The 15427-nt window shown below is 40.7% G+C and overlaps 1 protein-coding gene across 1 annotated transcript; it reads right to left on the reverse strand.

The window, feature by feature from the left end:
- Positions 1–5645: 5645 nt before the first annotated feature.
- LOC121729255 (zinc finger protein 729-like) lies at positions 5646–14273 on the reverse strand. The gene is made up of 6 exons (XM_042117714.1): positions 13955–14273; positions 12595–12727; positions 11034–12186; positions 10018–10900; positions 6506–8983; positions 5646–6388 (listed from the first exon to the last, which is right to left on the reverse strand). The coding sequence occupies exons 1-6, from the start codon at positions 14072–14074 to the stop codon at positions 6146–6148; spliced, it is 5010 nt and encodes a 1669-aa protein (XP_041973648.1). The 5' UTR covers positions 14075–14273; the 3' UTR covers positions 5646–6145.
- Positions 14274–15427: the final 1154 nt, after the last annotated feature.

A 15427-nucleotide genomic window follows, 5' to 3' on the forward strand; every position in this document is an offset into this window, starting at 1 on the left:
GCGGCCTTACCGCTTTCAGCGGTTTCTTCCAGGCAACCAAAATATGGTGGCAGAAAATAATGTTAAAGTGCTAATTATGAACTAAATAGTCTAGTTTTTAGAGTTTCCCCTACCTCTCATAACTCATGCTTTTATTTCCATCTATTTAGTATGAACGAAATGTGACTTCCTGATAATAATTATTTCTTCACTGTGAATGTTTAGCACTTTATTTTGTTATTGGCCGGGTGGAAGGATATTTTGTAGATTATGCTCAGAAGACTTTAAGTGAACGACGTTTGAAACTGCGTATGGCGTGCCAATAACGAATACTTTCTAAGTGTTTTTATGTTGTATAATCAGTTTTAATTTCTAGATATTTATTTCAAATATGATTACTCATATTGACGTTGTTATGTAACTATCCTGTAAGTAATTTTTTCTGTATATTTCTGCGGCTTACGTAAATATTTATAGCATATTTTTATATTAACATTAGTAACGGTAAAAACGGAATGCATAGCATTTTTTACTTTTATTCTGATAATATTTTAGAAGACAGTCACTTTTTTCCGTCAAACATTTTAAGAGAGGAAATTTAGTTCGCATTGACTTAACCGAGCACCAATGATAAATTGGTACGCAACTTACGTGCGCGCCGCATTAAAATGTAAAATGCGTCATGTCATGACGCCAGAACATAACTATTATTTTTCTGGAATAGAAGTAAAAAATAGCCTCTTGTTCGTTGTGGATTGTAAAACGAAAGACTTGAAAATATGTAGAAGTTTGTAAATTACAAGCTATTTTTATAAGGATCGTACGTTTTCTATTGTTGTTTGGCGTGCGTGATGCGGGCGCGTGTAACTAATGTTAATACCATCTGTAACATGTTGACTAAATAAATAATAATTTTACATTATTTTTTATTACTTTATAATTTAACGGCCACACTCATGGCTGGTTTACACGTATTAAGTAGATAAGTAGTCAACTAAATTTTAACTTGCTACTAAATTTTGTGTTTACATGCAATAAATAACTTAAAATTTAGTTAACTACTTATTACCTTAACACGTGCAAACCAGCCATCAGAGACATTTAGGGGCTGTTTCACCACTTACTAATAAGTGCCAGAGCTATCCGCAACTTAAATCTGACAAAAAAGCATACTCTATCTGTCAGATAAGTTGTGGTCTGTGGATCACCATTTACTGATATGTGTCCGCGCACATTTCAGTAATTGGTGAAACAGTCTCTTAGTGATTACTTAACTTTTATGAAGAATTTGTCGGATAACGAATGGTGCGTATGTCAAAATCTTCGTTAAAGTTAGGCATTCATTAAATGTGTCTGAGTATGGCCTAAGTCCTTCAAATCTAGGTTTGACTAGAAAAAAATACAGCCTCAAGAGCCTGTCCAGATGAGGCGTTTTACGCGCGTACTCGAGATACTAGAGCTACATAATAGTGTTGGTAAAAATAACATTAGTAATTATAATTAATTATTGTTAAATGCCCATTAGCAATAATTAAATTATTTGTACTTGCTAAAAAATCGATTGCTAATATTATTGTACGTAGCGATGGTCTGCGATAATCTACTTCGGCGCTGTTACGCACCGCGGCGCTAACTGATAATGAATTGCTGTTTTTCACTCGATGCGAAATAATACTCGACGCGAGCAGTGCGATGCGAACCGATAATTCACGATGCCGCATTTTTAGCAAATAGCAAAGCAATAACACGTAGCATGCTGACATCAAAATTAGCATGTTAATGAAATTAATAGAAAATAGCATTAATTCCCGTTATTACTACATAATATATCCCGTCCATATGCCTACGCACGTTCCCTAAACTGGCGCGTAAAACGCGTGCAATGAGCGGGACTCTCGACTCGCCCGTTTAACGCGCGAGTCGAAATACTTGGATGACATTGCAGCGTCCAGTACTACGCGCGAGTCCGTGCCGAATGGACCGTCGACGTATAATTTGATTGGAGCGTGATAACTTCAAGTCCATGTTTGTAACGTAAAAACGCGGTATCGGGATGCAATAGAAATAGAAACGCGCGTAAAACGCCTCGTCAGGCACTAAGTGCTTGTTCAGACACAGCTGGAACCGCGTGGTTTGGACCCGCACGGTTAAACCGCTCGCACCAAGGCGTTATACAGGTGCAATTAAACCTTCCTGCCAATTTTTTTCCAGGGATTAGGTATCATTAGGAGAGTCCATTTAACAAAAAAGAATTGGGTGTTATATATTATATTTTTATTGACATATTTTATCCCATTTAAAATCGTTGCAGAACGGTCACTCGCGGCGCGGGGGAATGAGCGGGGGTAACGCGGGGGGAGGCGCGCGCGCGCGGGGTCACGTCACGCGCGGGCGACGCGTCGTGTCCATTATTTGTAGTGTTCTTAGGATAACTTTCGGAAGCTATTTCTCAACATTTTAGTACTGATTGATTATATAAAAAAAAAATACGTGTATTTTTATTTCTAACAAGGATCAATATATCAAAATTTGGCAGGAAGTTTTAATTGCACCCTGTATTACAGCGTTCTTTTTGCACGGGAAACGCGCGGTTCCCGCATTGTATGAACAAGCACTTAAGTCTTGGGATAATGGAATCATTCACTTATCCCAAGACGTAAGTGCTTGTTCTGAATGTTCTCAATGTCTCTATAGATATTGAGATATTCTCAATATCTATATCAGGAAAAATGTATGCCAAGTAGCACGGAGCATAGCAATATTTGAAATCCATGCTTTAAGGCGAGGATAAACCCCAATTTGTTATTCCGCGACTTCCGGTTTACCTAGTTCCAATATAATAACGAAGTTTTAAAAAATATGAGGTATAAAGCACAATATTTAAAATACCTTAAACCATAAACATTTTAATAAAACTTAATACTTTGGCTGTAATTAATTTACAAACTCACCTCCGATAAAAATCTATTTCATCGAAATGTAAGTATTAACTAGGATAATTATACATTTTATTTAAAAAAATTGTTAGTAAATCTATATTAAAATTCTTTAACCGAACAATTTTGTTTCTTAATGTTTATTTCCAAAGATATTAAAAAAAAAAAACATGAAAAATAGAGAAAATCCGCTCGAGTGACTTCAGTTTTATGCTAAGCTAAAACGAATCTTATTGCGATGTGTATACGCTTGGTCTTTGGTTGTGTGCAAAGTTATCGTTTTGGATTGAGATTAATCCCCGCCTTAACATAGTAATTTATATGTAGATGTGTTATCACTTCATCATCAGTCAGTCAAGGTGTGACGACGCGAGCCTTCACAAAGCTCGGCTTTTAGCTAGTTTTAAAAAATTACAAACCAGTTATATTATTAGACATTTATTAAATCAAACATCAGGGTAAAATACTATCTAATCTGTAATTAAACAATGACTGAGACCGTTATCTATTATCGTTATACTATACTTACAGTATATTATAAAATTTTGCTTACTCCAAAATGTGATTGAAACGGGTGACTTATAATTATTATGTCCTTAACATATAAAATGCAAATTAAAATTTATAATACTTAACATAAGTAGTACTAGTTTTTGGCTAGTAAGTAGTGGACTTACCGAATTTACATACCTACCTAATTATTATTAGTTAAAAAGTTGTGTAGTCTTAGGTGCAGCTCTACGAAACATTTCTCAAATATACAGGGTGTAACAAAACTAAGTGATAATACTTTAGTGTGTGTACGTGTTCCTTGTAAAGAGTTCACTGTGAAAGTAGCAGCTCTGAAAGACCAAATTTTTTTTTCACTTTTGTATGGGCAAGCGCCCCAGTGGCACGAGTTTCCCCATACAAAAGTGAAAAAAAATTTGGTCTTTCAGCGCTGCTACTTTCACAGTGAACTCTCTACAAGGAACACATACACACCCTAAAGTATTATCAGTTATCACTTAGATTTGTTACACCTTGTAGCTGATAGCACTTATAAGATTTATCTATCCAAACAGTTGTATTAAAGTATGTGCATAAATTATTGTTCCATACGATTCTTACCATGCATGAAGTGCACAATTACACTATGATTTTAGTTTAAATTCGCTGACAAATTAAAGTAGACTTGCGTAAATAAAATCAGAGCCGATATAATAAAAGATATTTCATATATCAGACATTGAAAATGATCAAAATTCTTATAGTGTGTATAACAATACTCAGATGATTTTATGACATATAAATTGTTAGCATTATAGCAGCTCTCGAGCTTTGCAAATTATATGTATATATATACGATCAAAGTGAATTTTCAGTATACCTCATGAAATATCCTTGAAAGGCAAAAATTATATTTAAATCACAAAAAATTATCAAAGGTTTAAAATGTATAATTTCCCATCGGTCAATGTGTTAGTTTCTGCAACATAATTAAACCTACCATTTACCATATCGATTTATAACAATGTAATTCAGCTGCTATGCTACTATGCTAGCAGCTACATAATATACTTACAAGCGCAATATTTACATCATTACTATCAATACGACTATACTTATTAATACACACACTTTCACATAATATTTTCACACTCTCTAAGAAAGTTTGTATCAAAAATAAAAGGAGATTTTAGAGACTCTCAAATGTAAAAATAATACTTAATTTTATAAAAATTATTACATTTTATAAAACATTGATTCAGATTAAATAGTAGGATGAAACTACTAACTAGTAAGTTACATCAAGAAAATCGAGCCTTAGGAATGAACACGACAGAGAAACAGTACCTGAAATGCTTAAATAAAATGGCTGGTTTTCTAAATTGCACTGGGAACAGCCAGACGCCAAATACATGAATTATATTGGTATATCATTACCAGTATTGTAAAGGTCATACAGTCGCGCTTACGCTGCAAAATTCGGTGGAGCATGTTCATAAATTACAGTCTCTTTTACGTATTGTGCTCAAAATATATTGCTATACAAAGTAGATAATATACAATATAATATATTTGCCCCCTTACGCCTCTAGTACACCGACGCTGCGACCTGCGAAACAGCAGCGAACCGATTCGCTGTCTCACTCGCCACACGAAAATGCGTTATATGGCATCTCGCTCTATTCCTGTTTCGCAGATATTTTGCGTTTTGCAGCGTCGGTGTACTAGAGGCGTTATCAATAAAAATAGTCATGCTGCGTATAACTATTTAAGTAAAGGTAAAATAAGCCTGCAAATTGCAAGATAAAAAAGCCTTTCTTTATCTGGCAATTCGCAGGCTTATTGAACTTGAGAAAGTAATGAGACTATTACAAAGTGCTGGATAAATACTGGCAGATCCTGTATCCTGAGTAATTTGCAGAATGATTATTTTTCTTAGTGCCTAATGGAGTTACATGTAAGCAATATAATTGTGCAAATGGGTCAATGTACGAATATATACCGTCTATCTATTATTCGGCAGTCAGCTGTGGTCTATAGATAAATTTTAATGATCATTGATCATTCTCATTAAAGGTAGCAGAGTATATAATATATTATAACACATAATGTAATGGAGGTATGATATTTTATGTAGTAACATCACCTATTAACGCCATAACATGTTTAATAAATGGTAATAATAATTCATTAAAATAAATGAATGTAAATACGCAACAAATAAAAACATATGATAATTCGTCTCACACATAATCCAAATGTCTAATAAAATATTTGTCAATATAAAGTTACAATATCTAAGCTTTCGATCCATTTAGTAAAAAATTAAGTTACTTTTATAGATGTACACAAATTGTTACAATATTTTAAAGGAATTTGCGGAAATTTCTTGTCACGAAGCCTATCGCTATGTCTAACACTTACAGTTCTACGCGACTATGTACAGTATGGCAGCCTTATAGCCGGTGATATTTTACAAATGACAATATTTTAGTCAGATTCTTGACTCTACTATAAAATCTAGTAAACCTAAACCTTAAGCCTATCCTACACCTACACATCTACGAAAATTGTACTCGGGAAGGTACCTAATAAATTATACACAATTATGTCTAAATAACCATCAGAATTCAGATCAGACATCGATAGACATTTTAAATTAGATTAAAAAGTCAACATACTCATGATTAGAATTGAAAATCATCCGTCAGAAAGAAAACCAATTCGAAAATAATTCAATGTCAATCGTCGTCCAAAACGACGACGGGTATAACTCGCTCGGGTCCGGACTCGTCGTCGGACAGCATGACGACGTCGCTGTCCTCGTCGTCGTCTTTTCGACCTTTTTTCTTCTCGTTGTTCTGGTAGAGGGACAGCACGTCGGAGATGATTGGGGCGTGCACCATCTCGTGCAGCTCGCCCTCGTCGGGGTCCACGGAGTTCTGGCTGTCCTCGTCCTGCGAGCTCTGCGCGCCCGCGACGGACTTGCCGAGCCCCTGCCAGATTTGCTTGACGAGCTTCGGGTTCCTGTAAGTCCGGGGCCCCGGGGGCCGGCCGACCGCCTTCGGCGGGCCGATGGGCTTCGGCGGGCGCGGCTTGACGGGGCGGCCCCGCGGGCGCGGCGGGCGCGCGGGCTCGGGCTCGGGTGGCGGGTCGTCGCCGTTGTCGTCGTAGCCGTAGTACTTCTCGTCGTCCTGCTCGTCCTTGGGCACGTACTCGGCGATGAGGCGGTTGAGGTCGGCGTCGCACGTGAACACCTTCGTGGGGTCGGCGTCGGGCACATCGCACTGGTGCTGGGAGAAGGCGCGGCTCGACGTGAAATACTTGCGGCAGGAGGGGCACTTGTGGTCCATGTGCGCGCGGTAGTGGTTGTGCAGGTTGGGGAAGCTCTGCCCGCACACGACGCACGGCTCGGCCTTCACCCGCGCGCGGTAGTGCATCTTCTTCAGGGCCTTGTGCACGTCCCGCATGTGCTTCATGAACGGCCCGTACTTGACAAACGCCTCGGGGCACATCTTGCACCTGATCGGCTTCAGCTTGTACTTCCTGCTCCTGTGCGAGAAGGCGTGGATGTTGAACGCGTCCATAGTTTTGAACTTCTGGGAGCAGAAACGGCAGGAGATGGCGCCCGACCCGCGGTGCATGTTGTCGTGCAGCTTCTTGGAGTTTTTCCTGGTGGTGGGCTTGAAGCAGAAGTCGCACTCCTCGTATTTAGGCCGCAGGTCGGTGAAGCCGCTGCTCTCGTCGACCTCCTCGTCGGAGTCGATCGGGCACAGGTGGTTGTCGAAGTCGACGGTGGAGTAGAAATACTCGCCGCATTTCTTGCACCTGTTCTCCTCGTGGTAGTCGATGTGGCGGTGGAGATTGAAAAATACCTTGTCGCAGATGGGGCACTTCTCCTCGATGGACTGCTTCGGCTCGATGATCCACTCCTTGTCGTCGCCGTGCGCGTCCCGCATGTGGTATATCATCTCGCGGAACGCAACGAACGTCTCGTCGCAGTGCTCGCACTTCACCGGGTCGTCGACGTGCAGCTGGGCGAAGTGATGATTTTTATGTTTCCTGTACGCGGTCATCGTGTTGAACTTTCGGGCGCAGTATATGCAGCCGTAGTAGCCGATCGTGCGATGATACAATTTGTGGTTGCTCAGGGCGTACTCGTTTTCGAATACTTTGAAGCAGTAGTCGCAGACGATCTCCCTCTTTCCGGCTGATTTCTCCCTGAAGACTTTGATGTCGTGTTTGACCCGAAGATGACAGTCCAGTTTGACTTGCAGATGGAAAGCTTTGAAGCAAATCTCGCACTTAATTTTTCTCGGATGAGTCTCGGTATCGCCTATGAGTTTCTTCTTCTCGCAGCTGAAAGCGAGATGGCCCTCCAGGAATCGGGAGGTGTTGAAGTACTCGAAGCAGTAGTTGCATCGCAGGGAGTTGTGGTAGTCGACGTGCCTGTCGTAGTTGCCCTTGCTGGCCAGGACCTTGTAGCAGACGCCGCACTGGAGTTCCTTGAGAGGACCGTCCAGGGTCTGGGTGCCGCGTTCGGCGATCCAAGTTTCGGTGATGTCGTGGGTGTCGCGAAGATGATAGTGCAAGTCGTATCCCCTGTTGAATGTCTCGTCGCAGTGGGGGCACTTCAGCGGGTCGTCGATATACTTTTGAGTCAGATGACCCTTTATGTGAATTCTGTGACTCTTCAGCGATATGGTTTTCTTTCCGCAAAATTTACACTTGAAAAATTCTGGCTTCCTTAGATGGGCTTCCTCGTGAGATTGCAGTCTCCTCTCGTCCAAGAAAACCTTGGCGCACAGTTTGCACGAGTGGTACATGGGCGGAGGGGCGTCCGGGTCCTCTTTTATCATCTTGCTCTCGGGGTGCGTACGTCGCAGGTGGCGAATGAGCTTAACCAGGTCGGGATAGTACCGCGAGCATATCGGACACTTCACCTTATCCTTTCGCAGCTTCTCGATTCGCTTCTTGTGCGACTGATTATCGAAGTTGTGTCCCTTGATGTGTTTCTTGCAGTAGTCCTCCACTATGTAGCCTTTCCCGCAAATGTGGCACTTGAAGGGCCCGTTGTCGTCCTCGAAATGAGTTCGGTAGTGGAGTTCCAGGCGTCTTTTGTTAGTGAAGACTACGCTGCAAATGTCGCACTGGTGCCTCGCGCCGAACAGGAGGGTTTTAGATTTGTGCCAGATGAGATGGTGCTTGAGCGAGTTCTCCGAGTCGCAGACCTTGCCGCAGAGGTGGCAGGTGTTAGTGCCGTCGAATGCGGATCTGTCCGCGTTCATGGGGAGCTCGGAGCCGACGATCGTGTTGGCGGCGCTGTCGCCCTTTTTGAAGTGGACAGCCATGTGCGAGAGGTAGACTTTGCGGTGTTGGAAGATTCGTTTGCAAATGGAACACTCGTAGTCCTTATTCTTGAATCGGGTCTGCTTGTGGTAGTTCATGTGCATCTGGGCGGCGCGCAAGTGCTTGCTCTTGCGGTTGCAGATGGGGCAGGTGAGGTGCTTGGGGTCCAGGTTGGTGTCGTGGTAGTGGACGCGCATGTGTATCTTGTAGTGACACTGGAATCTGAACGTCTGCAAACAACATTCGCCTGGTTAATAAAACGTCTAGAAATATTGTCAAATAACGAAACGAAGAATAAGAATATGAACAATTTGGCAATTTTCAATGGAATGTTCAATTCAACAGTATTTCCAAAAACTTTTTTGTGAGAAACACGAATTTGGCATCGACTTGAAAGAAGTCAATATTAAATAGTTGAGCTTTGCAATAAATATGAAAGAATATAAGGTTTAATGTACTATGACAAACTTACGAAGGGCGTTCAATGTATTCTCGGTATCAGGGTGATTAAGTAATTATGACGGTACTTTAAATGTTTCATTAGGTAATGAGTTAATGACATTATTTGAGGGTATAAGTACAAAAATTCAAACATTTATCTTCACTAGTTATTTAGAAATCTCAAATTCATAGCAAGAATGACTGACGCGACGTGAAAAGTGATCCACGAGGAATTGGTAGCAGTTTACTAAAACTCTGCTCCTTCATTATCTACAGTTCAAAAGTGGTCAAGTGAGTTTAAAAAGAAAGCATTGAAGACGACCCCCGTGTGGGTGGGCCGGTGAGTGCCACTACAGAAGAAACATTAAAAACCAAAAAAGGTCAGAGTATAACTGCATCGTCATATAGTAAATACATTTGAGCGTTGTTGCTTCTTCACGACAACGCACCGGTTCACACTGCGCGAGTTGCCAAGGCTGCTGTGCGACAATGTGGGTTCGATGAATTCAACCATCCTCCCTACAATCTAGACCTGACCCCTAGCAATTATTTTTTGTTTCCAAATTTAAAAAAAGATTTTCGTAGAAAGCATTTTTCCGACGACTAAGAGCTCAAGGCGCATTTTACGGACAAGTATAAGAATCATTTATTTTAAATGATATCCAAAAATTAATTTATAGAACTCATAAGTGTATTGGGCTTCTGGGTGACTACAGAGAAAAATAAAATTATTTCAAAATTTTCCGCCTTTTCCTTCATACCTTTACCGTTGAACGCCCCTCGTAGTTGCCTTAAGGGCGATGACAACAGCTATACAACTCACCTCTTTGCAAACAAAGCATTCCATCGGCTTCTCGATGTTGTTGCCGACGTTCTTGTGCCAGTTGACGTGTCTCTTGAGCGAGATGAGCGTTGGCAGCTGCTTGCCGCAGATGTGGCAAGTCAGCTCCTCCATGTTCACCAAAGGTATCGTTTCGGTGGCGGCGGCCTCGGAAAAGCCGTTGTGACCCTGAACATTGTCCAGGGGCTCCGCCTTTGTCACAACGACCTCACAAAAATCCGCCGGATTCGGGGCGGACATATCTAATTTCGGCGCCTGCTGCTTCAGTCTGTGCACTAGCTTGATGTGGTTCGCCAGGCCGCTGCAGCTCTTGAACGTCATGGTGCACAGCGTGCACGTGTACAAGTTCCTCGGTTTCATGTTGGCGGATATGTGCGTTTGATTGTGCTCGTTGATGTCGCTCACTTTCATCTCGATGTCGCAGATGAGGCAGCGCACCATGCAGTCCTTGAGCGTGATCTTGGCGCGCTTGGTGCCAGAGGACATGTTGTGCTTGGTGCGCTTGTGGTGCAGCAGCAGGCGACGGTACGAGAACTGCTTCTCGCAGATGTCGCACGTGTTGTCGTCCTCGCCCTCCTCGTCCGGGCTGGACTCGGACTCCGTCATCCCCGTGTCGTTCATGCCCTCGGTCATTCCCGTGTCGTTTAAGCTCTGGTTCGCCTCGCTGAGCAAGTCCGAGGAGGTGTTTTTATCCGGCGGCTCGCCTTTGACCTCCGAGCCCGGCGGGTGATTTTTAACGATATGAGTGGCTAGAGCTTTTTCGTATGTGAATTGTTTGCCGCAGTAGCGACAGTTGAACTTTCGAGGTGGCGCACTTCCACTGTATTCGGAATGTACGGACGCTGAATCTTCGACAGTACTCGCTCTACAATAGAATGATACAAAATGAATAAAGACGTGTACATAAGTTTAACATATTTTATAAACACAATATTATGAAACTTTTTTAAATTTTATGGAGGCATGCAAAATCGCTACTGAAAAATGTGGCTACAAACCTCGACTCCTCGTCGCCGGCTTCGTTGGGATCGTCCATATTCGACATGTGCTTGGACAAATGAATTATCAGGAGCTCTTGGCTGGGTAGCGTGAGGCTGCAGAAACGACATTTGAAGGTAGGCGTCTCAGGTTTTAGCGGCGTGTTCGGGAACCTCGTGTTCGTCGTAGGGAAAAAGTGGGACTTGATATGGGCGATGTAGGCGTGTCTCCGCGATAGCGGTCGCTGACAGAGCGGGCAGTCGAAACTCTGCAAGGTTCGCTTCTCGGAGCATTCGTCTATGTGCGTCTTGTAGGCTAGGAATTCTTCGAATGACTGCTGACAAAAAATACACGGGACAGAGATGGCGGCTTCGACATTTTTCTCCTTTTGTAACTCCTCAGGTGGTAGCGCGGCCGCGTGGACGACTCTCATGTGCTTGGCGAGATTATCGACGGTCTTGAACAGGCTGCTGCACATCTTGCAGGTGATCGCGCCGCTGGACGTCGGCAGCTCGAGCGGCTGCAGGGCGACTTGGAGCGTCTTCGTGGGAGTTTTGCCGCACGTCTCGTGGTGGCGTTTCAGCATAATCTTCAATTTGAATGTTTTGTTGCATTTGTCGCACGAGAGCTTGTCCTCCACGTCCATGGCGTCGTCGAATGTTTTGGAGGTCTCGAAGGTCGAATTCGGTTCGTTAACACTCGCATCAGCGGCGCTATTGTACGTCGTGTCCAAGTCGTCATTTTCCCGGGAAACGTTCGCTTGATTGTTGATTTTGCGTCTGTGCACCTTGGTATGGGCCGTCAAACTCTTCTGAGTCTTAAAAGATTTCGGGCATTCCTTGCATTTGTAATCGCACACGTCGTCGGAGTCGGTTTCAGCCGAGTAGAACGCGCTGTTGTCCTCGTAATCGGAATCGGAGGTGTATCTTCCCCTTTTGTGGGTCGTCCGCAGCTCGTCGACGCGTTTCGTGACCCCGCGGTAGTCGTGGGAGCGACTGCTCACGGACGCGTCGTCGATGCTGTCACCGCTTCGTTTGCGACCTCTGGGAGCCGCTTTCACTTTGCTCTCGACGGAAGACGAGGGTTTCGATACTTCGGTAGCGAGAGAAGAAAACGCGGAATCGCTGCTCTGTCTATTCGTCGGAGTCGGCGGAGGGGGCGATATACTAAATCCTGTCAAAATAAAATTTATTTTTTCTAGATTGCATAGTTAACAAATTGCCGCAACAACTGGCTCTTGAAATATGCATACAATTACACACAATACAATGTTATAAATTATAATAATATTTATAATAAATTAAAAGCTGGATGAATACAAGTGCTTGGCACTAAGCATGTGATGCATTGTCTTTGGTGTTTTAAATATATATATCACTCTTGCAATCAAAGAAAAAACATGAAATTTGTCATAGAATTATACATAAACAGACACAGAAATTGGGAGTGAATCTGCAGCAGCATTATAAGAAAGGTACAATAGAAAAGCTTAATGTTTCCCATGACCAAATAGATGATAACGATTATATACACAGAATTGTTTCCATGTATGTAATGCATGATCTATGGAGAAAATATTACCTGGTGGTGGCACATAGTTTCGTCGTAGTTCCTGGTCCGAGCGTTCACATTGCTGTTTAAATATATGAGCACCACTGAGTTTCTGTATGCACTCGTTGCATATTTTATCCGGTAGTCCATCTCCTTCATATATCTAAATAATAATTTACACAATTCAATGACTTAGATTGTAAAGAACAAATAATTACAAACAAACCAACAACTGAGTAAATAAAAAATTGTGTAGCATTGCTAAACATTGTTATTGTACATTATAAAACTAGAAATTAAGAAGCTCACTATAACAAAAAATAAACACAAAGAAATTAACACAAAAACAAAGACAACAAATCAATGGAGTCAAATCAAAGTGAATTTTTTTTTTATATAGCCTTTTGTGTTACATGTAATAATGCATGGATATGATATAATGTACATATTGTAAAATAAATGAGATGAACAGATGTTGCTGATGATAATATGAATGAAAGTTCACCTAAAATTAATTCCTATATTACATCAAACTGTTAATAACTTGCAATTATTGTAACTCTGTAAACATTGTATAAGTTAAAGTTATGTGATAAACTTTAACTTATACAATGTTTACAAATAAAAATGTAACTTCACAGTACACATTGAGTAAATGGTTCAAAAATAGATGTGTCCTCAAATTGAAATTATAACTTACCCTAAAGTTAAAGTCATCTAAGAAAAATTTAAAAGACATAGCATAGATATTAAAGAGGGCATAAATTTTGAGTCATTGTGTTATGCAGTATCATTTAAATTAAAGCATCTTAAAAAATAAAAACTAATGTATATGCTCATACTATAGAAGTACAGAACCTTAACTTTTGGAGAAATAAAATAATCACAAAGAATAACAACAACAATAAAGTTGCAAATCAAAATAAAGATCTACATTGCAATTATAAAAATATTAATAAGGCCTCAACCTCTTTTTATTAATGAGACACCAAAGCTGTACTAGTAGACGCTTGGTAGTAATGATGATGGTGATGATAAATTAGATGTATAATAATTATTATGAATATAATTATTAAAAACATCAATTTATCAGAGCAAATTGCAATAAACTTAAAGAAACAATAAACCTAATAAATAATTATTACACCAAGGTCATGGCTTGCATTACACACCTCCAAAAAAATTTAATGAAAATGATGATACCATGTTTATTAATGACGGAACTTGTAATTTTATCATTAAAAAACATATTGAGCAAATAATTGTATTAATAGACACTCAGATTAGAGTTAAAGGCGAACCGACAAAACGGTACACTCGTGTAACAGGAACACAGGTCTCGACTTTCAAGTAGAGAAGAACAAAAATTAGGATACGCTAACACACTTACTTTTACTCGGGCACATTCCATAACCATTTCAGCGAGTTGAACATTGTTATCCGCGGTGAAGATGGAGCAAAAATCTCCAAGTTTGAGACAAAGTCTACATTTTCCGAGCTTGAGAGCCATATTGATTTCTTCAGGTGAACCATTTCACAATTATCATAAAATATCTAGATTTAGCGTTGTTTTCCCGTCTTTGATCACAGCAGTTTGTAAGTAGGCACATGAACTTTAATATTCGCCATTTATATTATATCTCACTTTGAATTTACTAATAAATTCAATACAAAATTATTCGCCGGCAATCAAACGAATCGCCATTTCTATACGGAAGTCAAGTGATTATATTCTCTTTGACGGAAGTGTGGAACAGTGTTGCCAGATGGTCTCGGCGCGGGGCGCCGCGCCGTACCCCTGAACTAATTTGATTTCCCCCTAGAAATCCCCTAGATCAGGGGTCTGGGGCTCCCAATCTTTTTTAGCCTGCGGCGCACTTACAAGTCGATAATATTATGTTGTAACGGCGCCGCGCCCTACTCTACCTAGCTATTTCAAAAATATGCATAAATAAACACCTTTAATAATAATTATATGTAGTAAGGTTAAGCAAGTAAGTAAATAATAATAAACAAATATTTTATCATCTGCCTGCTTTGTATGATAATTTTTGGTATGGATGTTTTGGATAATGATGGAGGACTCTACTACTCTACTACTCACGGCGCCCCTCTTGCATTTTCACGGCGCACCAGGGCGCCGCGGCGCACAGTTTGGGAACCCCTGCCCTAGATTACCGTACTTTTTCTTTTAATATTCAATAAAAATATATTGCTAAACTTTATTACAGGTCGACAAGGCTTTATATGAACGTAGCGAGAAAAAGAAATAACGCTTCTATCATACAAAAACGTCATTTTTGACGGTTCTCCTTTACCATCAGCGCCCATTGACATCATTGATATATTCATTTATAGCCATGTCGAACATTCATCTTTTCAACATCTCGAATCTCGACTTCGATTAGTTGTTGTGGCGCTCAAGTAACTTAAAGATGGTAAAAATATATAAGGAACGTGATATTTGGCAAAAAAACTGTATTGACGTGTATTTTGAATTTATCCTAAAAAATCCCCTAAATATTTTTTTCCCCCTGTTTTGCCCCTAACTTGGTCGAAAACCCCCTAAATCTAGGGGGAAAAGTTCTGGCAACAACTGTGGAAGTGTACGGAAAATGTAGATTGTAGTGTAGCCATTGACTTTTATAAGTGGATGCGGCATAATGGTCTCTACCAAATCAAAATACCGTGGCCGGTCCGCCGAGGTACATAAACTGTCAAAGTGTCGCATTATAAGGATGTCGAAATTGAAAGAAAATATAGATATATCGATACATCGATATTTGAAAAAATATCAATATCGGTTTCGATATATCGCGAAAAAAATATTGATATATCGGTCAAATTTTTCGACCAATTTGCT

The sequence above is a fragment of the Aricia agestis genome, chromosome 8 (assembly GCF_905147365.1).
Source record: "Aricia agestis chromosome 8, ilAriAges1.1, whole genome shotgun sequence".
NCBI classification, from domain to species: Eukaryota; Metazoa; Arthropoda; class Insecta; order Lepidoptera; family Lycaenidae; genus Aricia; species Aricia agestis.

Excerpts from the sequence above, each read along its gene's own strand:
- LOC121729255 (XM_042117714.1), bottom strand. The coding sequence starts at position 14,074 with ATGGCTCTCAAGCTCGGAAAATGTAGACTTTGTCTCAAACTTGGAGAT. Across the intron at positions 12,728-13,954 it reads TGGAATGTGCCCGAGTAAAA|ATATATGAAGGAGATGGACT; the intron begins GTAAGTGTGTTA and ends ATTATTATTTAG. Across the intron at positions 8,984-10,017 it reads AATGCTTTGTTTGCAAAGAG|ACGTTCAGATTCCAGTGTCA; the intron begins GTGAGTTGTATA and ends TGTTGTTTGCAG.